We start from the raw sequence: 26,560 nt of genomic DNA on the forward strand, positions 1-26,560 counted from the left end.
ATGTCGACTTTTAAACTTTTGAAATTTTGTATTTGACTAAAAGCCGACTTTTCGATCTTTCGATTTTGTCAAATCTGTTCGAAATCAATTTTCGACTTTTACGGACTAAAGCAAAATCGACTTAAAATTTGATTTTTATACGCTCCACCATAGTATGGAGGGTATATTAGTTTAGTTTTTCCGTTTGTAACCCATCAAAATAATCATTTCCGACCCTATAAAGTGCATATATTCTTGATCAGCGTAAAATTCTATGACGATCTAAACATGTCCGTCTGTCTGTTGTAATCACTCTAGCGTCTAAACGAATCTTTTGTCTGCAGGCTGGTCAAGTTCGAAGATGGGCTATATCGGTCCACGTTTAGGCATAGCTCCCATATAAGGGCACCCCCAAATTTTGCATTTTCAAGCGAATTGGCTGACATTTGGTAAAAAGGGTTCTTTTTGTATACCAAATTTCACCACTAAAAATTATAAATATAGGTCCACTTATTCTGGTAGCCCCCATATAACGGTACCTCCCAATTTTCAGTTTTTGGCTGTAATTTAGTAATTTAGTACTTTGAGTTCTTATTGCGTAACAAATCTCTCCACAAAAAATTCAAAATATAGGTACATTTTTTCGGGTAGCCCTCATATAAGGGTACCCCCAAATTTTCAGTAGTTTGGGGTTCTTGAGGGCGTTTTTCAACCGAATTCGCTGAAATTTGGTAATATGGGTTCTTTTTAGATACCAACTTTCCCCACTAAAAATTATAAATATAGGTCCACTTTTTTTTGTAGCCCGCTTATAACAGTACCTCGATATTTTGAGGTTTTTGAGCACTGGTTTCAACCGAATTCGCTGTAATTTGGTATTTTGTAGTCGTATATGGTAACAAACCTCTCTACCAAAAATTATTAATATATACACCCTTTTAGGGGTAGTCCCGTTATAGACCCTTTTTTATGTTCAAATAGCTGATTTTTTCCCGTGTTGGGGTTGTCCCATATAGCTGTATTCCACCATAGTAGGGGGGATATTCGGTAGGAATCGGAAATCGATTTTGAAATATGTTAAAGTCATTTTTCTCTCGGAGGATATCGACATAAAAACAAAAACGTGAGGTTTGAGAATGGACTGTATCGTACCGCATTTAGGACCAGGTCCTATATAAAACATCCTACCTATTTAATATTTAGCGTGATCGAAGGTATTGGGATTCAAAACTAAAATATTAGCTTGGAACTTGAGCTACATCGGCCCCTAATTAGGCCTAACCCCTTATATAATGAAAACAACAAGTAATTGCTAATTCCCACACAATGTTGTCAATATTTGTCCCCCTTTAGTATGCCTCATATATAATATTGCCCTCTAAATTTTGGCTTTATGATAATAAAGCATATATTTATAAAGAAAATCGACAGTCGATCTTGAAAAGTCGACCTTGCGATATTTGCAATATTTAGTATTTTTCTAATGTTTGATACGCCATTTTGGATTCATTTTATTTGATATATAAAATCAGATTTCAGAAAGTGATTCTATGCTTATTCTCAAAAGTAACAAGTAAAAACTATGTTAAGCTCGGACGGGCCTAACTTTTTATGCAATCAAAATATGTAAAATGAATGGGGGCTCCTAGGAGAAAACTCATGTTATGATAGGTACCGTTATAAGGGGGCTACACCAAAACGTGGACCGTTTTGGTGTAGCCCCCACCCTAGGAGTACTATCAACGTCTGTGCAAAATTTTAGAATTCTATCTTTAATATTGCGATCTCTACCGTGATTTCAACAGTCGGACATGGGTAAATCGACATAGAATTTTATTCTGATCAAAAATATATACACTCTTTGGTGCCTCCGGGGAATATTTCGAGGTGTTACGGAATGACAAATTTAATATACACTCCACCTTATCGTGGATGGTATAAAAATGTGTCAGTCTCGTTGTCTTTTGCATGTTACAAACATATAACATCCAGTATCACAGTGTGGTGAAGGGTATACAAATAAACGACTTATGCTCGCTATTTTTTCATTTTTGTTAATAAATGTTGTTGTTTATTTGGAATATATCAATATATTGTCTTGACATCAAATAATATCACACATTGGCAACTTTAACTTTAAGAACGCTGTTTTGACGCTGAACGTCCCGTCTCGAAGCAAAAACTCGTCGATGACGTTGAAGTGCTAACAGACATGGCAACCTAAAAAACCACAAAAATTGTGTTATATTTTAAGTGTTTAACAAATATTAAGCAATCACATTTAATATCTTTCATTTTCTTAAACAGATTTCATTGACGCCCAGTTGTTGTGCTGAAAGTAAAGCCGAATATTTAATTCAGGTGACAATTAAGTAAATACAAATAAACCGATGACAAGAATTCAGGAGACGTGCAATAAATATTTACAATTACGAATAAGGCACACAAACAAAAATAAGAAACTGGTGCAAGTGGCTAATAAAAAAATCTGAGACTGAAACAAATAAAAAACGTTTAAACGTATCTGTACAAATATAAACACAACATTTATTTTTAAAATATGGATGCACCTGTAATGCAAAATCAAACCTCCAATTCCAGAGTAGAGCTGACATGCCAACGAGAATATTCTCCGAAAGAACATTACTCAACAAATATTGGAGGCAAACATCATTGTCGCTGTTCATCATCCGATAGATCTTCCTCTTTTCTACATATGACTGGTTCGTCGTCGTCGTCATCAACATCATCATCATCATCTAGCTGCTCTTCGTTATCATCAATTGTACAATCGTCACAATTGATGGTCATCGAAGACGACATGGAGGCTGTTCACCAAGAAATCGAAGACTTCAATCAAATCAATTTAAATACCATAAATTCGAATATAGCAACAAAAAACTCGAATTACTGTTCTATAATGAAAACCGCAACTAGCAACAGTCATACACATCTCAATACCTCCAACACACCCCTGTCCATAGCCATGGATGCGTTAGAATATTCCATGGCTCAATCTCCACTTAATCGTAGACGTCACACCGCCCTGCCTCAAGCTTTAATAATGAATCAACAGCATTTATCGCTACTCGAAAATAAGACCCATAAGATGGACTATACCATGGATGATTTGGATGAATACAAACCGATATTGCGCAAAGCCCTTTCAACACCCGCCTGTAATATTATGGACATACAGAATCCCTTAAAAAGTGATGTTACAATCATAACCAATCACAACACACCTGCACAACAACAACAAATCACAAATGTCCAACATCAACAGTCTAATCAAATAATATCGGTGAATAATGTGAATCCATCGGAAAGCAGATCAACGGTAACAGAAGCCAACGTTACGTCACCTTCACCGCCATCTACAACAGTAAACTCATCGTCATCATCATCTTCTTTACCAACACAACGTTCGGGCTGTGCCCATTATAAACGTTCATGCATGTTTGTGGTAAGTTTTACAATTTTTATTATAGTTTCGATAAAGAATTTAGAATAAATGTAACACACGAGCTCTAGATTTGATTCGTTCAACTATGAAAAATGCAATGTTCGGCATAGAAATATTGTGTCATTGGTGCGCTATTTTGATGTAAACCAGCCCATATTATACATAGGGCTATATCTAGGTCTGAGATTAGGTCGGACTGAATTAAGTTGCATGATTAACAGTAAGGAGGTGCTCAATGATATTATTTTAACCGCGACACACACGTCAACCAAGTGCGTTAAATCGGCGTGAAGATGCTAGGTCACGCAAATAAAACGAATCCAAAAAAAACTTCGTTTCGTATTTATTTTTCGGCATTTTGAAGTTGTTAGCCGCATTCTTCAACCGAAATTTGGCATTGTGTTCGTATTAAATAATAAAACATCCCTTTTTATTGAATCTGAGATTATGGGGTCGTCTATTTACAGATAGCTTCCGCCCATTTAGTTTGAAACCTAGGGCGGACTTTTTCAAATTTTATTTTCTTATATGTTATGCAAAAAGCTTGCCCAAAATCGAGATTTTATTAGAACGAAACTTAAAATTGACAAAAGTACAGAAATCGCAAAAAGCCAAAAAAAAAAAAAAAAAAATAATAATAAATATTTCGCTCCGGTCATTATTCCCTCCACCACAGTATGGAGTGTATATTAATTTTGTTATTCCGTTTGTAACTCATCGAAATATTTATTTCCGACCCTATAAATTATATATATTCTTGATCAGGGTAAAATTCTAAGATGATCTAGCCATATCCGTCTGTTGTAATCACGTTATATTCTAAAGAAATTGAGATAGGGTGCTGAAATTTTGCATAGGTTTGCCTTTTGTCTGCAGGCAGGTCAAGTTCGAAGGTGGGATATATCAGTCCAAGTTTAGGCATAGCTCCCATATAAGGGTACCCCCCAATTTTCGGTATTTTGTGGTTCTTGAGCGCGTTTTTCAACCGAATTCGCTGAAATTTGGCAAATTAGGTTCGTATTATGTACTAAATGTCTCCATAAAAAATTATAAAGATAGGTTCACTTTTTCTGGATCCCCCCATATAACACTACCTCCTAATTTTCAGTATTTTGGGGGTTTTGATCGTATTTTTCCACCGAATTGGCTGTATTTTAGTATTTTTAGATCTTAATAGGTGCCAAATTTCCCCACAAAATTTTTCTGATGGCCCCCATATAAGGGTACCCCCAATTTTCGGTAGTTTGGGGTTCTTGAGCGAGTTTTTCCACCAAATTCGTTGTAATTTTGTATTTTGTAGTCGTATATGATAACAAATCTCCTACCAAAAATTATTAATATTCAACCTCGTTTTTGGGTAGTCCCCATATAACCCCCTTTTATATTAAAATATTTATCTGATTTGTTTCGCGCTTTGGGTTTGGTTCTAAGACTCTGTTGTAATCATTTCGCCTTCGCATTTAGGCCTATTCTCTGTGTGGGAGGTTCCAGAAGGAGTGGACCGATATTCCCCGTCTTCGCACTTGAACTATGTTTGGAAGAAATAATAAGATGGGCAAATTTTGGATGAAATCAAAATTTTCTGAAACGGATTTAGTCCATCGAATATTTCGATGAGCCACATTTTCACCATGTTTATGTGTATACACCCTCATTAGCCATAAGGCTGAGGGTATAATTATCCGTTAAAAATTTCTGAAATATGTATTATGGTTTACATAATCCCTTTTTAGAAATGTCGGTATAGGTCCACTTTTTGGTAAATTTTTTACGTAAAATTCGAAGAAGATCAATGACTCAATACTCTATGACCCAGATTTTCTCCCCAGGATTATAAGTAATTATGAACTGTGTCTAAAATATAAAATAAGAATTTTATAAAAAATATAAGTTTAGAATTTTTTATGATAATATGTATATGGTTTGATTAAATCTATATGTGTATGTTAGTTTTTATATTGACACTTAAAAATGGTAACATTGACATTGTTCAAATTCAAAACGTTTTCAATTTGTTAATAATTGATGTCCACTATAAATCACTAATTATGGCATCACGACATCCTGGCACACTTATTAAAAATGATTTTTCTCTACACCCATTGAATTTGTTAATTTTTAACCTAAACAACGAATTGTGGCATTAACTGGCGTTGAATATCCTAAACGTCTCAATTTGAAAACTGCTAAAATAAAACGTAATAACTTTTTAAATAAATATATATATATATATATATATTTGCTAAAGCCAATGAAGTAGGGACTGCAAAAGCGAAAATTAGTGTATAATTTTGTCCGAGTCCAATTTTGATATCCTCCGTAATGAAGTTAGAAGTCCAGTTGGGGGTTACTTCAAGTATGATACTATATAAATTGTCTGCCAGAAGTTTCTTTTTATCACCAGAGAAAATGAAGCACCGAATTCGGAATTTCAGCTAGGACTTCCAGTATATCGAGAAATGATGGTTATCATTAAAATACCTAATGAGCCCCCAAAGATAAAGGAAAACCAGTAAGGAAAGTAGTAAAGTCGGGCTGGGCCGACTATATAATACCCTTCACCACTTTGGGTATATTCTACATATATCTCCTAACAGACTCCGTCTTTTCGAAAGAACATTGGCATCAAATTGAACGAACTTGAATATAAGATCTTTATGCATTTCTGGAACCTATGCTAAATTTCATTTCATTGAACCGATTTTCACGGACGAAATATATATGAGAGATATATCTAAATCTGGAACGATTTTCACGAAGCTTATCGCACATCATTCTACGCTATGTTTCGTGCAAATCGAAAGATATATATGGACTTCGTTGCACCATTTACAAAAAATCGGACGAAAATATATATGGGAGCTATATCTAAATCTGAACCGATTTTCACGAAACTTTGCACATATCATTCTAGACCTAATTCAGTACGCTATGTCAAATATCTAAATATGAACCGATTTTTCCCAATTTCAATAGGGTTCGTTCTTGGGCCAAATAAGTGACCTATGCCAACTTTTATCCAATTCGGATCATAAATGCGACCTGTACTTTGTTAACAAAAATACATGGACTGACGGACGGACGGACATGCGAAAAACGACTTAAAAAGTTATTCTATGCATATTCTCCAAAAGAACCATGGGTCTATATCGATTCCTTTTGCCTGTTACAAACATATGCACAAAGACATAATACCCTGTAGCACAGTGTGGTGAAGGGTATAATTATAAGCCAGTTCAGTTGAAAAATTCGGACTATTTCAAGAATAAGCTTAGGGCCATCAGAATACGTTGCATGGAGACTTTATATGGGGCCAAAGTCGAAACATGTACCTACATTGACAAATTTCTGAAATATCAAAACTGGAGCCGTACAAAAACTGGAGCCGTACCAAAACTGGAGCCGTACCAAAACTGGAGCCGTACCGTTATATGGGGATTATATCAACAACAATTCTCAATAAAACCCATCGTAAATATTGGAATCACTATATTGATTTTAACAGACAGACGGACATGGCTAAATAACCCTAGAATTGCACACTAAACTAGAATATATACAATTTATGGGGTCTCTTACGTATAACTCCAAGTGTGTGCAAACGAAATAACCAAACAAAAACAACAAAAATATTAACACAAATCAACTGCTTGACGATAATGAGGATGAATGTAAGAAAAACGATAGCTTGATAGATATTTTCGATAAAAAAAAAACAGAAATGTAAACAGAACACTTTTGTTTGCATGTAAAATTAATTGTGTGCCAATGTGAATGGATTATTGTTGCTATTTGTTGGCTACTGGAATTCTCACCGAAAACCCATATCTAGTTTTTCTTACTCAGAGGAGGGATAACTCAATAACAACGCCACTGAAACACAACAAACAAACAAAATTAATTAACAAGGAAAAAATAAAAAAACATACAAAATCGTCATATGTACACACACACATTCATACCAAGTGAAACAGATGGTAGAATGAAGAAACTGGCATTAAATCAATTGGAAATTAGAATTTTTTTCTTCAAGCAATAAACTAAGTTTTGAAATTAAATTCTTAAAAATCATTAAAACGATATCGCTCTTTTATTTGCTAAATTTAATAAATAAAAAATGTTTATTCATTTCCTCTGTTGGATATTTTGCGAAATAATCAATTTATTATACATTTGCCTCCTAATAATTTATGGATCGTGGATAGTTTTTTCCTCCTTGTCGGTTAAAGTAAATAATTTTATTTAATAAATGACACCTTCAAAATAATATTTTCGGTTGTAGTTAATGATATTATTTAATAAATGACACATTCAAAATAAAAATATATTATTGTATCTTCATTAAAATGTACTTATTATTTATTATATACGTTATTTTTCCGTTGGTTGCTTTAAAAAATAATTCGTAATTGCAAAAATAAATTGTTTTCGCCCAAGGTGTGACAGAATGTTTGGAATTTATTTTAGCACTTAATTTATACACAACAAAGGTATATAAATATATTTTTTTATTGACAACAAACACTTGTTAGAGCTATTACAAATTACCAACAAATCAATTAGAAACGCATTAAATATATATATTTTTTTAACGGCTACACTAAGACATGATAATTTTCTAAAAACAGAAACAACACGTCCTGTCATATTTTTTTTAAAATTAAATTGTTTTTGTAATGTAAGAAATTTGGAATGCTTTCTAATAAGAAGTCATTACAAGGAAATAAATGATCAGTTTGTATCTGTCAGTATTCAAATGATAACAAGGTCGGTCTGCTAAATGACCGACCTTGTTATCCTTTGAATAATTCAGTATTCAGTTTTCAAATATCATTCAAGAATTCAGTGACGGGGTGGTCGGACGATTTCGGCACAAATTACGAATACAATATGAATGTTGAAATAAATAAAAATCATTATATGACACTATTTTAAAATGTGATCCACTATTGATCATTCGTATTTTTTATCACTATGTCAATTTAGATCGAGGTTTTTAATTGGGTATCAAATCTTCCTAATATTGGTCTGTTTTTTACAATAGTACGTTAAATTCCATTTTTCGGTATTATATGGAGTATACACATTTTAAACCGGATTGATTGCTGTTTAATATTTTGAATTCACATTGGACAGCAAATCTTCCTACCAAAAGCTAGCGTTGCCAGTTTTTTTCTAACTGGAATCCCAAAATGAAGATGTGTTATTTCCAAAAATCCCCAAAAAAAATTATCATTCCCAAAAAATCCCGTATATAAATTAGATCTGCTCCAGAACAATAGTACTTATATATTGTACCGGATTTATGAAATCCCGTAGATATAAATTTTCAATTTCATTATATATACAGTATTTTTCGGTTAATTGACCCTACGGTTAATTGGTTCCACACTTAATTTTACCACGTGATGGGGCAAAACAATATTTCATACGAAAACACATGTAAATTTCCTCGGGTTCATGTCACCAAAAATAAATGTCCTCTTACTTTTCACCGGTTAATTGCATCATAAATGAAAACTAATCAGACATTTTTTACATACATATTTGATATAATTTGAGAAAAACACTGGGTGGCATCTGTACTAATTAAAAACATATAGCTCAGACATAACCCAAAAAAAAAAAAGATTTTCCAAAAAATGCGTTTTAAGTTTTCAATTTACACACACTTTATGTGGAACAGAGGAACTTTTACAGCTTCTCAATTATAGTGTGTAAGAGATATTCATATGCATTTTTAACACAACATGAAGTCTATTATAGCGAAGAATCGTGTTTCATTAACTCCAAAAACACGTTTTTTGAGTTATGCCTCTCTTGCAGCAAATGCGATATGTTTCCAAAAATAAAAGTAAAATCGCTTGAAACATCAAAAATTTCCAAAATATTCCTTACATTTTACAAATCTATTTGTCTTCATGTCTTCTAAAACTTATAGCCTGTTTCACTAAAACGGTCGAAAATCTTTTCAAACGAATGGTAGTCAGTCGCATCAAATTTGGTTTCTGCGTTGCCTACGCAAATACCCACCTTCTCACCTTTATAGGGTTTTTTGAACGTCCGCATTACCCAAATACGCAAGGGCCTTATTTGCTTGTGTGTCAATTGAAAACGTAGAAAATGAATGAAAACATTTTCTTTTTATTTTCAAAGATCGAGCCATCGGCTCTGACAGTGGGCCTAAGACCCATACAGTAAGACAATATTGACCTCTCCCAAGACCTTAGTCGTTCCATCTGGTTCGATGAGATTACGAAACAGACTGGGAAGGCGCAGGCGAGTATGGGTTCGATAACTTCCCTGTAAATGAGAAGCTTGATTTTTTGAGACAAACCACCATTATGCCGAAGAACACCTTGGTAAGCATAGTATATATTTTTTGCTTGTTGAAGAATTAAGTCAACGTGACGTATAAACTCCATTTTCTCAAATATTACCCTCAGATAGCGAATTTTGTCATACACCTGTATAATTTCACCACCAAATTATTGGGCAAGTTGAAAAGACCTAAAATTAGGGTAGAACACCTTAGATTTCCCCTTAAATACCACAGTTAATCATTTGCCTACATTCAGCTTGAGGCCCCACATAGCGAAATATATATGTAAAACCTCAAGATCAGCGTTGAGGCGGGATACCAGCGTGTTTGCTCTAGGGGCAGGCATAGCTATGATGACGTCGTCGGCATACAATAGCTGCAGGCCCCCATCTGGAGTCTCTGGCAAGTCGCAGATGAACAAATTATAAAGAATGGCACCCAGTAGCGAACCCTGAGGAACCCCAGCTTTTTCAGCTCTTTCTTGAGAAAGAGAATCGCCTACCTTGAATTGGAAAATTCTGTCCCTTAAGAAGCTAGCTATTAGGCGACAAGTTTATCTGTCAAATTCGAAGCTTTTAATGTTGAACAGAATGCCTCGTGCCATACAGAGTCAAAAACCCTCGCAATGTCCAGGCTAAGGGCAATGGTACTGCGTCTACGTCCAAAACGTTCCACTATGAAGGAGGAAAACACTGCCAGGGCATGGGCAGTTCTTTAAAACTCTTTTGTCCTCCATGACCCTTTTTAGGCGCTAGAGGAAGAATGCCTAAGACATGAACCATGAACCAAATTTATATTTCTATCGCCTCCACACATTTCTTCTAATTAAGTTACTGCCACTTATATGTGTAACACGTATGAAAATGCTGCAAATTGGGAGTTATTCCATGAAAAGAGATTTCCTTTCTCAATCTTTCCCAGCAGGCATATTGAGTAAATTGAATACAGGAGAACATATAATAAAGAACAATTTCAAATTGTATGCGTGCCGAATTTTCCTGTTGGGAAAAAAACATAATTTGTCATATTCATGTTGACACGAGTATTGTGGTAGAATCAAATCAGCTGGGATTTGCTGTTACATTTTATAATTGTACCATGCTCAAAACCATATCGGAAGTTCATGTATTGTATCGAAAACATAATCCTATATCATTGAACCGGGTTAAAGTAGACTTGAAAATTGTCTATTTGGGCTTAATTCCGAAGGCAATGCTAAACTTCGTGTTAATCTGAAAAAAATGGGGCTTTGGTGTAATATTTAAAAATATATAGGAGCTATGTTCAAATCTCAACCTATTCTTATTATTTTCAGTAGTGAGTCAGAAAAGTGAGCTGCACCAAATTTCATTACTTTATAAAACTTTAAATTTGAAAATATAATATTTCGGGAGAAGTTTTACATGCAATTATTAAGCCACAAAAATATTTCAATATAAATTTTACCCAAATTCCAATGCATAAAAATATGGTTCCTTTTTTAGCTTAAATAAAATTGCTCAAACCTCTAATACCTTGTATCACAGTGCATACAAATGGAGGTTAAAATAAGATCAATGCAATATTATGGAAAATATCTGAATGAAGTAGGACAAGTAAAGGGTAATTTTTTGCAGTAATTGTTATAGTTTTATCAGATAACATTGACATCCTTATATTAGAATTGCTATTAGATAACAATCGACTTGTCTGTTGGGTTGTACTATTTTTCTTAACATTGCATCCAGTCCAAACGACATTGTAGATATATTGCTATTGCCAAGTTGTCTGCTAATTTGAAAACAATAGTTCAATATCTATTGAATATTGACACAAAATGCATATAATTAAACAAATGCGTGTATTAATTAAAATATCTATTTGTTTATTACTTGGGTACATAATCAATTAAGGACAGATGTTAGAATGTCGTCACATCTATCAAGGTCTTGTCGTGTTAATTGTGAGAAATTCTATAACCCGTCGAAAGCATGTTAAGAATATTCGTGACCCGCATCTGTTTTTTCCTTTTTTTTTTTTTTGTATACTAAACAAATCAAGAATTTCATTTTACGACATAATGACAGTAAACATTTTCTCCAAAAAAATAGTAATTAAACAGAAGGGAGATTATTTCATAACAATTATTGTTAAATACTTTTTAATTATTTCTTATTGAGAAAATAATTTTCTAAATTTGCTGGTGTATTATTGTTGTTGTTATTTTTATATGGGTGTATATATGTCATGCTGTTTTTATTTATTTTTATTCCGAAGTGATAAAGCATAGCTATTAATGTGTCCGTATACACATCGAAGTGTTCGTCGTCTATCACTCGCTATGAAAGTACCAATTTACCAATGAAAGGGACAGTCATGGGTGATCGGGGGGCACTTATGTTTGATCATTAGTTAGAATGACCATTATCACCCGAAGAGTTGAGCGACATTATGAAAAAACGTGCGCCAATCGTCTGTCTCAATAACTACGTACATACTTCAAATAACTGAGTGGATCACATTAAATTGTACTTAATGCTGGATAGCTGCCTAGATGAATACATATGGACGAGCGTGTATGTACATCTCAAATGGTTGAATATATTTTAATTGTATTTTGATAAGTTATTTTTTGTTGTCATTGTGTATACACAAATATATGCGCGAAACCGGTTAATTTCAATAATTGACACTTCAACTGTTTATCATATTATTAGGCAAATATGTACAGAATTGTGTATACCCATAAGTACGTATGAATGGGGATGTGTTTACAAAAAGTAGTAAAATATTTATACAATTGTGTAAAAGTAGAAAAATGTGGCGTTATCCAAAATAAATTAGCAATTACAAAAAAAAAAAAAACAATGTTGAATGTTCATCTGTCTTTTAGTAATTTTTCCCATAACAGGGGTTAACGGGGAGTGTTAAGGGGACCCCCCCCATTCTCGGGGTCAAAATATTTGTTGACTTAATTTCAATCTACACTAATTCAAGAATGTCCCTGCAAAATTTCAATTTCAATCTTAAGAACTCTTGAAGATATAGCCGATTTATTGTGTCAGCATCAAGTGACGGGTGAAGGGCTTCTCAAATTTTAAACGCGTTTTTCTCTAAACATTTTTTTGCAAGCATTGGTATTCATTTACCAGCCCATTTAAATTTTTAAAAATAAAAAATCGAGAATGGGGGGGGGGTTCCCTTAATAGTAAAAATAATAGTTAATGCTGGCAAATAATTGATTTAATATATTTCTAAGTCGAATTTCAATAAAAGACCACACATAATCATAGTGTGTCTAGTGGTAGTTTTGGACGACTTTTTGTGAATCGAAAATCTCAGACGGCTAGACCGATTTAGGCCCATCGTGAGTTAAACATTCAGAAAAATCTGTCCAAGGGTCCTTGATAATTGTAATGAGTTGGTAGCTATCTCCTAATAATTCACCCATACATTTATCAAGATTTCGAATCAATTGTCATTAAGCTATTTCATTGGCTTAAGAAATGAGCTTTGCCAAATTTCGTACGTATTTATATTAACTTATTTTCAAACCACACTGCAGGTTTGAATTATCTCTTTAATTGAAAGTACACCCCGATTACATTTATCACAGCCCAAAACTACTTTTGCAGGTATTTATATTTAATCAGTCCCATCCCTTAACAATTAAATGAAATTAATTATTGATCATTAAAAAACTATTTATTTTATGGACTACAATTTCCTTATGTTCATTATTGTTTTTTAAATTATTATTATGAGATTTTTATATGGGTACTTAATATTTTAAATGGTATTAAAACTTAATGCCGCACAGTGGGGAAAAATGTAGATCTAGCGCGCAGAAAATAAAAGTAGATGTTTTTCTGTATGTTTATCGATATTTTGGATAAGAATAGATTTAGATGGACAATTTTAATTATTTTATGAACAAATTTGGCATTTTTTATTAACCCACTAAGTGCCGATTTTTTTTAGAAAAAACTTAAATTTTGAAGCTTTTTAAACATTTTTTGATAAGCAAAATTTTTTGTTATAACTAATAGTACTCCTAAAATGGGAGCTTATTTTAAAAATTCCGAAACATTTGTAGGGTAAAAAGTGGGTTAAGGGCAAACACTATTGTTATTATATGTATCTTTATTATTCTTAATATTACATATCTAAAACATTAAACTATATATATTTTACAAAATTTAGGCGTTACTTATTAAATACTAATCACATTCAGAATCCGAGTTTTGATCTGAATTAGTTGGTAGCATTGCATCCTCCAGTAGTTTAAGGACTTCTTCAGATAGTGGCTCACTATATCGATGGTTATGAGATGTACTACGAGACAAACTTGATATTTTTGGATCAGAAGAAAATAGCAACCTATTGAAAAGATCCCCCATTTTTTCCTCACGACTAATTTTTCTGGTGATAGTTCCCTGTAGTTCCGAAAGTCCTTATTTCTGGATTCCATGGCTTCTTCAGACAGCATTCCTATGGTCAAAGCTGCACATTTAATTATATCAGCTCCATACAATAGTATTTTGTGTGAAGGCATATGGAACCAAGGATATAATTCCACGAAAAGAATAAATGTTTCCTCAGTAAGTTCTTAATGGATATGCAGGTCATTGTTGAAAGGATGATACTAAAAATTTTAATTAATTTTTCATCAACACCAGTTATTGACGATGCCAAGCCAGGATGGCTAAAAACGCCTAGCAGTATTGCCATCGTTTGTTGTTCCGGATACTGGCTTAAGTGTGTCAACAATAATGTGCATTTCTTCCTTCAAATCATTAATGATACGTGCCTTCCTTTCTTCGAAAAGTGGCCGATCGTCGGTATGAAATGTGCAATATACATTCTAAACATCGAATCCTTGCATGTAAGGTAGACAGGCCGTATTCGTATAAGTTGATGATTGGTTGATTGTTTGTTAATGACGAAATTTTGTTGTAATCATTCATTACTTTTTGTCTTGAACCGCAAATTCCTCATGATTGGGTAGATGAATCCGATATAGCACTAAATACCTTACTAAATTTGGAATAAATGTATATTCAGTGCATGAGTTTAATATCAATGTTTGGAACAGCTTACTTAAATACCCTCATTTTCATACTGACACCCATTACTCTTAGGACGGACATTGAACATATTTTTTTTCTTATCTGCTATGCTGTGATCTATTCCAAGTCATATTTGATCAATTATATGAACAAACCCTTAAAAAAGCTTCCTACACCAAATTTTTCAAAAAATTGCCATAAATTCGAGAGTCGCAGGAAAAAATGTAGTATGATGTTCTAGACAGACACACAAAAAAATGAAAAAAATCAAAGCTGAACCCGACTGCACCCCATACGAAACCCCTATTTTAATTGAAGGGATTTTAAAAAGAACCGACCTTACATATATTTAGCCCGAAACACATAAATTAAAATAACTTATGGGTTATATAACTATTCCATTTAATTAAATACCAATACTATATATCAAAAATGGACAAAATTTTATAATAATGTATTCACAGAATGCACACGGCCATCGCAATTTTATTGCTAAAAATACCATTTTTAACATTGGAAAAAATATCTATTTTAAATATATCGTTATTCCGTTCTAACTTATTATTCGGATTATTTTATATGGACTCACGTACATTCAACACTCTACTTTAAAACTGCATAAATGCTTTAAAGTTTCCTTCAAGTTCATTTTTTTTTTATTTTCTGCGCGCTAGATCGGTATTTTTTCCCACTGTGTGCCGGTTTTATGTGTGTATAAAGTGTTAAATTACGAAATTATATTGTATATTGAAAAAATAAGACTTCAGACTAGTTTGTTTCTTTTTAATAAAATATTAAAAAATAGAAAAGGCATACTAAGAAAATGTCCACGCCTACAGTAATAAATTAGTAAATATTTTTGATAAACAAACATTTGCATTTTTATACTTTTACACCAAACTTGCGTTCTTCAAATAATGATGAATTTACTATGTACTCAATTCTATTATATTCGTTGTGTAAATAAAATTGTCTTCAATCTAAAATTGTCTTCAAACTAAAAAATAGAATATATTTCATGTAAAATATTTCTTTTAAAAATAACACAATATATCAACAAACGCACAAATAAATATTGTTTTAAATTTTCAAAGTGATTTTAACACGTTTCAATCATTATATTTATTTACAATATTTGAACTTTTAATTTGCGCTTGTCTTACGAAAACAACATGCAGATGCTTCAATTCATTGCTACTTCAATAAAATAAATTTGGATGCATCGACATTTTAAATTATGACAGAAGTAATCAATCAAACTGCGATGTTCGTCAGACATTAATTATGATAAATACATAGGGTGGTTATTATTATAAGTTTGTATTATTCCACTGATGACAAAGATGTATAAAGTCAAATAATTTGTAGTTGTTTGTAGTTTTAAATTAAACATAAGAATCCCAAATAATGTTAATAATATTTATTATTAGCAAGCTAACTTGAATGCTTAATAGTATTTTTTTGTATACACTGTATCGAATTAAAGCCATGCATTTGTAACAATCTAGCATTTCCTAAATTTCGAAACTCTATCTCCAACAATTAATTTACAAATTCTCAATTAACAGTTTTAATAATCCCCCGTCGAATCTGATATGATCAATTTGAAAATGAAAAATTACAACTACGTCAGTAAGCCACGAGCGGTTGCGAAGAAAATACAGAGAAGTTCATTTGCACATCACTACCACCCGTATATGGATCAAAACAATGCATACACACACTTTATAGCCGTTATAAGTGGATTTGTTGTCCAGATGCCGGTTATATTGTTTAATTTTATTGATTATTTAAAGCGGGGATTTTTGTTCGTTAATTATTAGTTGATTCATCTGCTCCCGAATATATTTGGAATTGTTTATATATAACTTTTTTTATAGTTCTGTTTACTTTAAACCATAATAGAAAAAAATAGTTTACGCTTTCATGACGTATTTAACATCGATGAAGATTTGTTTAATTAGTTTCCTAATCAAACCTATTTTTCAACAAAATATTTCTGAAACACCAATGAAACTTTGCTGAAGACATATTTCTGTATCTATGTCCGAATTTCCTGAAATATTTATAATTTACGTAAATTGTGTTATTTAGGTTAATATAAACATGTGATCTTTTGAAACAACTAAAATCTATTTTTAGGCTTATTTTTCACACAACACTAAATATAACCAAAGTGTAAAAGTAAATGAAAATTCTCGCAAATACAGACATAAATCGGATAACATTCAATAATTAACAAAAATAAAAATATTTTTATATCAATAAATAATGTTTAGGATTTTTTTAAGAAGTCTAGCATAATTCAGTTAAACGACATTTTTGCAGGGAGTGTTTGTTGTTAAAAAATTAACTAAATCATAGCCAATTTTTATTCAACGGTGAAATAAATATTGTCATAGTTGTACAGTTGTACACAACATACATAGTTATTTTCACAAAATTTCTACTTTCTCATTTGACAAAAAAATTTTTAACAGCCAAGTTGATAGTCACCAAGGCCAAATTATCAGGTCATCGAGAAGGCGCATACCTACAAAATTACAACCCTACATCCACATTTATTGTCAAACGGTATAGAGAGAGCATTTGACAATTAAATCAGAATCAGAACAAAATTTTTTTTAAAACAGATGATAATTTTGTAAAAAAATGTGAAATGAAAGCTTTCACATGCGGTCCTCCCTCAATTTATTTTTTAAAATAGGTTGACTTAAAAGTAAACAGCGGTGAATTATTGCAGCCTGAAAGTATGCTATATATTTTACAATGAAATTGCAAAGTCTAGTCTTGCAAAGCACACACATACTAATCCAGAAAACACGTGTTTTAAGGGGACCCCCCATTCTCGATTTCAAAAAATGTAATTTTGTATTTTGATTTAATTCGAATCTACACTAATTCAAGAATGTCCCTATGAAATTTCAAGTGAAAATCTCAACAACTCTTGAAGATATAACCGATTTATTGTGCCGGCAAACTTCTCAAACTTTAAACGCATTTTTCTCCAAACAGCGTTTTTGCGAATGGTGGGCACAATAACTCAAAAACTAATAATCCGATAGATTCCAAATTTTGGGATGTTTCTCTTTGAGTGTATAGCTATCGTATGAACTAGGATAAATCCAGGCGGTCAAGATCTTCCTTATTTTTCAACTTGGTTTGTGGCAAAGATCCGCCATTTTGTTGATTTTTGAGCGAAGTCAATAATCCTAGTTCATACGAAAGCCAGACTAGGGTTACGTAGTCGAGCGCAAAAGTCGACTTTTACACTTTTCGATTTTTGCCTCTGACCAAAAAATAGATTTATAGACTTTTCGATTTTTGCCTCTGACTAAAAAGTCGACATTTCGATTTTGTCAAAACTGTTCAAAATCCATTTTTGACTTTTACTGAAAAATCGACTAAAAATTGGATTTTTTATATGAATTATTGTGAACAGATAAATTAGAGTTCCGAAGAGTGCAATTTTTGGACAAATTTATCTTTGTGATAAAAAAAAACAAGTATTTATGAAGAAAATCGAAAGTCGATCTTGAAAATTCGACTTTACGATATTCTCATAGATCAAAAGTCGACTTCGACTCTTAGACTATTCAATACAAAAAGTCGATGTTCCAGTGAGGAGTTATCATGCCCTCCATCAAAAGTAAGGACTTTTCTTTAATCCCATAAAACAATGACAACAAATTTTTGTAAATTATTTTTCTTTAAATCTTCAAATATATATCTGCAAAGTTACAAAGCTGTGCATTCTTAATTCTCACTGGATAATTGATTATATTGTAGTATTAACAATCTTATCTTTAACACATTTTTTTATTTAATTGATTTTAATTTATAGATATTATTAAATTTTCATTTCAGACTCCATGCTGCAACAAATTCTACAAATGTCGATTTTGTCACGATGAAAATGAATCTCACCATTTCGACAGAAAAACTCTTACAGAACTGATATGCACTGAGTGCAATACACGACAAAAGGTTCAAGATCGATGTCAAAGTTGTGGAATACGTTTTGGAAAGGTATGTTCAGCTTAAGAAAGGTGAACAAATTGCATTCATAACACATGTACCCCCATAAGATATTTCTCAGGCGGAATTTATTAAATATGATTTCTAAGCATCGATACAAATTACATTTGGCTAAATAAAGTGTACATAAAGTATTCTAGACATATAGATAATTCAATGAATCATCCCTTTTATACTCTACATATACTAAAATATATTAATTTTTATTTACAGTACACCTGTCTGATTTGCAATTTATTTGATGATTCCGATAAACAACAATACCATTGTAGGCGGTGCGGCATTTGTCGCATTGGTGGCAGAGATAATTTCTTTCATTGTGAAGTCTGCGATATGTGTTTACCAATACAATTGAAAATTGCAGGTCATAGGGTAAGTTTTTTTAAATTGCCATCAAATACAAAAAAAAAAAAAAAATAATAATACTAAAATTTTATTTTAGTGTGTGGAAAACATATCGCGATCCCATTGTCCTGTCTGTCTGGGAGACATTCATACCTCACGTATTCCATGTCATATTCCCGATTGTGGCCATTTATTGCATAAATTATGTTTTGACCAATTACTGGCTTCGGGTCATTATACATGCCCCACGTGTCAGACATCGCTAATTGATATGACAGCATTGTGGGAATATTTAGATGCTCAGGCAGAATTGATGCCGATACCAAAAAAATATGAAAATCAAAAAATTCATATATTTTGCAATGATTGCCATAAGGTAAATATGCTATAAATTTTTATACATAAACATTTATTTGACTTTAATTTTCTTTATAGACTTCGAAGACAAAATTTCATTACATTGGCTTAAAATGTGTACATTGTGGAGCCTATAATACCACACAGAATGTCAAGAGACGTATGTCTTTGGTAACAGGTAACAATTAACTGTTAATAATCCAAAGAGAGTTAAAAAATATATTTTTTTATGTTTAATAGATGAGCCCACATCAGCATGACATCTGATAAATAATATGCGTTACATTTGCTAATTTATAAAGAAGATTTATGACATTTTCAATGCAGTGTTTGTTTGTAATGGAGAAACTAGCATTTTTTGAAGCACCGTTCAAGGTGATATTGATGGAGATGACGTCTTTCTAAGGCTTGCCGTTTTATGATGGAATTATTATCATCATCTTTGGTATAGAATTTAAATTATAATAACTATTGTATTTCATATGTTTGAACTATTTTCACTTTTATTCTCCTATTATATATTTGCATTTACATTTCATTTGAATTATAAACTGATAATTCGAGCTGGTATCGAATATTTATATAGCTGTGTTCAAACCTAAACACAACAAAATAACAAAAAGTATTTAATGACACCCTTATGGCATACACTTTTATGAATTTATCTTATTTCTAATTCATAAGCCTTATTATAATATTACAATAGCGAATATTAACATAAATGTAGTTACAATTTATTTTATTTGATTTGTAGATTAGTGCCACTCTCTCTCTATATATATATATATTTTTATTTGAATAGATCAACTCTCAAAGTATTGTATTTATTGTAGAAGTATTTCTTGTTTTCTCAGTAAAAAATAGCATATAAGAAAAAAATTAAGATAATAAAAATAATTATTTTACATAGAAAATCAATTTACTTATTTAATTTCGATCAGGGCATACATGTTACTTAGCAAAGAATTTAGAAGCTTTTTTATAAAATGGGACCCGCGAAAATAAATGTTAATACAACTATTTTTGTAAATTAAGGTGAGGATTATAGGGTTTCAGAAAAAAAGATTTTATTATGGCTCCACTACTTCAGTAGCTTCTTCATATAAATTTACTAATACTTTTTTATTTTTGGCAGTTTTTAGAGATGAAAATTCAATGACCCATTGTGCGATAACTATAAACAGCACAGACAGAATCACCATTTTGCCCCCTAAAGAGGGAAAAAGTGGTGAACCATCGGTCCTATGAATCTTTATGCAGGTACATTTGATTGCTCCTAAATATTGTAAAAAAGAACTATATCCACCCATCTCAAAAGGGCGAGATAGTTTATGTTCAATGAGAAATATTTGAAGGTAGTGCCTCCTATATTTCGAAACCACGGAACTATTAATACATATCAAGCCTACTAGCGACGCCATGGCTTCGCCTGGCTCTTCCTGGCAAAGTTCGTCATAAAAGCGGAAGTCATTTACCTATTCCTTCAATGATCATTGGTCCGAACTTATGTAAGCTTCATGTTAGCTTTGATTGTCACCTTTGTCGATGTTAAGTGGAATTTTTGTTTTTGACAAAGTTTACGATTTCATCGCCTTGAACTCAGCGCATTGAACCAAAAGCTTTAGGCGTACTGTCCCTTTTTTCCGCAATGTCCCATTTTTTCAATTCACACTGCCAAATGTAAATTCATGTTTCATTTCAACCTTTCTGGTAGCAGTTCAGCTACCATTTTTGGCTTACGAATCCCTGATTGGAATACTTGGACTGAGGAATGGCATTCCACCATTGGATACATGTCCATGAAGCTGAAAAAAACACTCTATTTCATTTTTATAGCCGCTTTCATTTGGATGGATTTTTTGCAGTGTCTTGCCAACCTCCCCATGTCTTGGCTAATGGCATTAAACTCAGCCAATTGGGTAGGATTCTGCTTTTCAACAGCAGGTAGAGCGCTTTAATGCTGATAATTGGCAGCTTCCAATTTCATTGACTGGTACGGCTAGTCATCGTGGTCGCCTCTGCGATGCGTACGCTTTGCCACCGTATCGAAGACACACTCTATTTCGTTGACTTGGCTAACAGTATTAGAAGTTATTCTGTAAAAGTACCGACGGCAAATCTTTCTTTGCTTTACCCAACAGTTATTCGGCCTGTTCCCGTACTGCAAGAATGTACGTACGAATTTTTATACCCTTCACCACACTGTGGTACAGGGTATTATGTCTTTGTGCATATGTTTGTAACAGGCAAAAATAATCGAGATAGACCCATGGTTCCTTTTGAGAATATGCATAGAATAACTTTCTGAATCGATTTATGCATGTACGTCCGTCCGTCCGTCCGTCTGTACATGTTAAATTGTAAACAAAGTACAGGTCGCATTTATGATCCGATTTGGATGAAATTTGGCACAGCTCATTTGTTTGGCCCAAGGACGAACCCTATTGAAATTGGGAAAAATCAGTTCAGATTTAGATATAGCTCCTATATATATTTTTGCCCGATTTACGGACTTTAGACCCTGAAAATATTTCGATTTGCACGAAATTTGGCATAGCGTACTGAATTGAGCCACGAAAGATGTGTGCCAAGTTTCGTGAAAATCGGTTCAGATTTAGATATAGCTCCCATATATAGTTTCGGCCGATTATTGGTAAATGGCGTACCAAAGTCCCTATATATCTTTCGATTTGCACGAAATTTGGCATAGCGCACTGAATTAAGTCTAGAATGATGTGTGCAAAGTTTCGTGAAAATCGGTTCAGATTTAGATATAGCTCCCGTATATATCTTCCTCCGATTTAAGGTAAATGGTGTACCAAAGTCCTTATATATCTTTCGATTTGCATGAAATTTTGCATAACGTACTGAATTGAGGCTAGAATGATGTCTGCCCAGTTTCGCGAAAATCGGTCCAGATTTAGATATAGCTCCCATATATAGTTTCGTCCGATTTCATGTAAATGGTGCACCAAAGTCCCTATATATCCTTCGATATATTTGGATAGAGCTTCCATATATATTTTCGCCCGATTTTAAGTAAATTGGACATCAAACTCTTCATGCTAGTCAGGTTGACATCAAATTTTGCACAACGTACAAAATTGAGCATAGAATTACGTAGTTGCGTTTTCTAGAAGTACAGACATAGCCCAACAGATAACCTATTTATATTTGATTGAAGTCGATTTATATAACTTATGGATATATAGGTAGATTCACATTTAGATAAATATCACATATTTTATTTCATCCAATTTCATGTTAATAGTCCTGTTTAATATATCCATAGTGATTGACCTATAGAGCCAATAATTGATCTTAATATTTATTTAGTACAAATATTAAGGTCTGTATCTATTTATCAAAGACCTGACCATCTGTGGGTAGGTACCAGAAGAAGTTGCCATATATTCGAATTTAATGTAGGGTTGGTAAAATATTACGAGTGCAATCAACGGATTAATTCATATGCTAACCATTTGTTAGTCCCATCTTGGACTTGATCTAGACAATATAAATATTAGGCTGTGCAGAGTTTTGCTCACAACGGGTTATCATTTGCATGATATGATAAAATTAATTTTTAGCATAATTTTTACTATTTTGTGGAGGAGCGGTCCGATCTTCCCCATCTCCGACGTGATATATTAATACTGCAAAAGCTTGTACTTTTCAGAATTTGAAAAATTAAGAGAATAAAGACCCTCAATTTTAATATATAACTTCAGGGTATATTTCTCAACTCTAGAATTTTTGGGCATAAATAGTAAATTGTTTTTTAATCAAAACAAATGTCATATATTTGTAGATGTATTTAATTACATATTGTTTTAAATATTGAAATGTTCGTACGTTTCACACAACGAGTTCGATTTTCTTATGTAGACAATATGACAGTATATATGTAAGAAACATGTTGTGTAATCCGGACTACATTTCACAACTCATTGCGTTGAGGATTTTGAGGAGTTAACATTTTAAGTTACACTCTATACAAAAATGTAAAACCCCAATGCAATAAATCTATATTATAATAGCTTCGAGAATTCAGGAATTCCATGTTATTTGGCATTGTATGAAATGTCAATTCCAACTTAACATGCCATGCGTCAAGTCCTCTGATGTGGTTCCCTCTAAAATTCGGATAAAACTATATTTCCGCTGTAAAGAAAATGATGCCATCTACAGTACAATAGTCATAGTTCACTACACACATTCCAAAGACACGATCCATGTTTTAGATCTTCTATTTTGCTGTAGATGGCGCTTAGCATAACGAAATTTTACAGACCTATGCTAAACATAATCTCATCTTAAACGTTTTAAAAATAAAAAAACAAATGTTAACAATAATTTCATCTTTACATCTTTGGTCAAGGAAAAAATAGGAAAATCAAATTTGCCTGTTGCATATCTGCACACATGACCAATATAATAAGTATCTTAGTTTATGTTTGATGTTGTGTCTCACTTTACATTTGAAACTACAATTTGTAATCATTCACAGAACAAGAAAACTAGTGGACCGAAAATATTTAAAAAAATATTGTCCTGAAGGGAAATGAATGTCATAACAATATAGGAATAATGGGATAAAGTAGCCCAGGAAAGGTCGGTAGGTTTTGTCCAAACGTATTAAGTTCTAGCAAAACAAATCTAAAGAAAATTTTATACTCTCCTCGATAGTATGAAGGTTGTATTAATTGTGTTATTCTGTTTGTAACTTATAGAAATAATCATATCCATCCCTATAAATTATATACCTATTCTTGATCAAGGTAAAATTCTAAGACGATCTAGTCATCTCTCCGTCTGTTGTAATCACGCTATCTTATGAAGGAATTGAGATAGGGTGCTGAAATTTTGCATAGGGTGTTTTTTTTTTGTCTGCGGGTCAAGTTCGAATATAGGCTACCTCGGTCTACGTTTAGGCATAGCCACCATATAAGGGTACAAATCACGTTTTTTGAGTTATACCTCTCTTGCAGCAAATGAGCGATATATTCCTGATCAGCGTAAAATTCTATGGCGATTTAAGAATGCCCGTTTGGCGTTCTTGTACGCGTTTTCAACCAAATTTTTATATCCTTCATCACACTGTGGTACAGGGTATTAAACAGGCAAAAGGAAACGAGATAGACACATGGTTCCTTTTGAGAATATGCATAGAATCACTTTCTGAGTCGATTTATGCATGTCCGTCCGTCCGTTTGTAGATGTTAAATTTTAAACAAAGTACAGGTCGCATTTATGATCCGATGTGGAAGAAATTTGGCAAGTCACTTATTTGGCCCAAGGACTAACCCTATTGAAATTGGTTAAAATCGGTTCAGATTTAACTCCCATATATATTTTCGTCAGATATAGGACCTAAGTCCCTATATACCTCTCGATTTGCACGAAATTTGGAATAGAGTACTGAATTAGGTCCAGAATGATTTGTGTATTTTTTTTTTGAAAATAGCTTCAGATTTATATATAGCTCCCATATATATATTCGACCGATTTAATGTAAATGGTGTACTAAAGTTCCTATATATCATTCGATTTGCACGAAATTTGGACAACATACTGAATTTTGTCTAGAATGATGTGTGTAAATTTTCTTGAAAATCGGTTCAGATTTAGATATAGCTCCCATATATATTTTTGACCGATTTAATGTAAATGGTTTACCAAAGTCCCTATATATCTCTCGATTTGCACGAAATTTGGCATAGAGTACTGAATTAGGTCTAGAATGATGTGTGTAGGTTCGATTTCCACCAAATTTGGCATATCGTACTAAATTGAGTCTAGAATGAGGTGTGTTAAGTTTCGAGAATATCGGTTCAGATTTAGATAAAGGTCCCACATATATATTTTAGGTAAATGGTGCACCAAACTCATGTTTGTCCGATTGACATGACACAACGTACCATATCAAGTTTGCGTGTATCAAGTTTGCTATAAATATATTTCCATAAATTTGATTGAGATTAAATTTAACATAGGTTGACAAGACATGGATACATATAGGATACATATATCCCATTTTCAAATTTGACCTGCCTGTAGACAAAAGACAACCATATTTCAGCACCCCATCTCAATTCCTTCAGAAGATAGCGTTATAACAACAGACGGACGGACGAACATTGCTAGATCTTATTAGAATTTTACTCTGATCAAGAATATATATACTTTATAGGATCGGAAATGAATATGTCGATGAGTTACAAACGGAATGACAAAACTAATATACCCTCCATACTATGTTGGAGGGTATAAGATGGGGTTATGTGGGGACTACCCCAAAAAGGGGGCACATATTAATAATTTTTGGAAGGGAGATTTGTTACCAAATTGCAGTAAATTCGGTTGAAAACGCTCTCAAGAACCCCAAAATACCGAAAATTTGGGGTACCCTTGTATGGGGGCTATCCGAAAAAATTGACCTATATTTTTGTGAAGAGATTTGGTACCTATTAGGAACTCAAAATACTAAATTACAGCCAATACGGGACCTATGCCAAAACGGGGACCTATAAAGCCATCTTCCAACTTGACCTGCCAGCAGACAAAAGACGACTCTGTGCCAAATTTTGGCGATCTATCTCAATTCGTTTAGACGCTAGAGTGATTACAACAGACAGAAGGACAGACAGACAGACGGACATGGCTATATCGTCATAGAATTTTACTCTGATCAAGAATATATAGTCTTTATAGTGTCGGAAATGATTATTTCAAAGCGTTACAAACGTAAAAACAAAACTAATATACCCTCCATACTATGGTAGAGGGTATAATATATATATATATATATATATTCAGGGGTTCTAATGTACCAATTCTGTTTAGTTGGAAAATTAGATTTATAAGGGTAAATATAGAGAAAAACGTGGTCTGTAAGATTTTCAATTTTAAACGATAATAACTTCTTTTATTTCAGGCGGATTTATATTATCTCTTGTTTGAAAGTAAGAATTTTACTCTTAGAAAGAAAAAAAAAGAATAATA

The 26,560-nt window shown here is 32.8% G+C and overlaps 1 protein-coding gene across 1 annotated transcript; it reads left to right on the forward strand.

The window, feature by feature from the left end:
* Positions 1 to 2,539: 2,539 nt before the first annotated feature.
* Positions 2,540 to 19,826, forward strand: LOC133331333 (uncharacterized). The gene is made up of 6 exons (XM_061539730.1): positions 2,540 to 3,445; positions 18,683 to 18,844; positions 19,067 to 19,225; positions 19,296 to 19,574; positions 19,634 to 19,733; positions 19,796 to 19,826. The coding sequence occupies exons 1-6, from the start codon at positions 2,540 to 2,542 to the stop codon at positions 19,813 to 19,815; spliced, it is 1,626 nt and encodes a 541-aa protein (XP_061395714.1). The 3' UTR covers positions 19,816 to 19,826.
* Positions 19,827 to 26,560: the final 6,734 nt, after the last annotated feature.

The sequence above is a fragment of the Musca vetustissima genome, unplaced genomic scaffold, assembly GCF_032173495.1.
Source record: "Musca vetustissima isolate MV318-11 ecotype Yass unplaced genomic scaffold, APGP_CSIRO_Mvet_v1 utg28829, whole genome shotgun sequence".
Classification (NCBI taxonomy): domain Eukaryota; kingdom Metazoa; phylum Arthropoda; class Insecta; order Diptera; family Muscidae; genus Musca; species Musca vetustissima.

Coding starts and splice junctions, on each gene's coding strand:
- LOC133331333 (XM_061539730.1), top strand. CDS start 2,540: ATGGATGCACCTGTAATGCAAAATCAAACCTCCAATTCCAGAGTAGAG. Junction 3,446..18,682: donor AACGTTCATGCATGTTTGTG/GTAAGTTTTACA, acceptor TTTTCATTTCAG/ACTCCATGCTGCAACAAATT. Junction 18,845..19,066: donor GTGGAATACGTTTTGGAAAG/GTATGTTCAGCT, acceptor TTTTATTTACAG/TACACCTGTCTGATTTGCAA.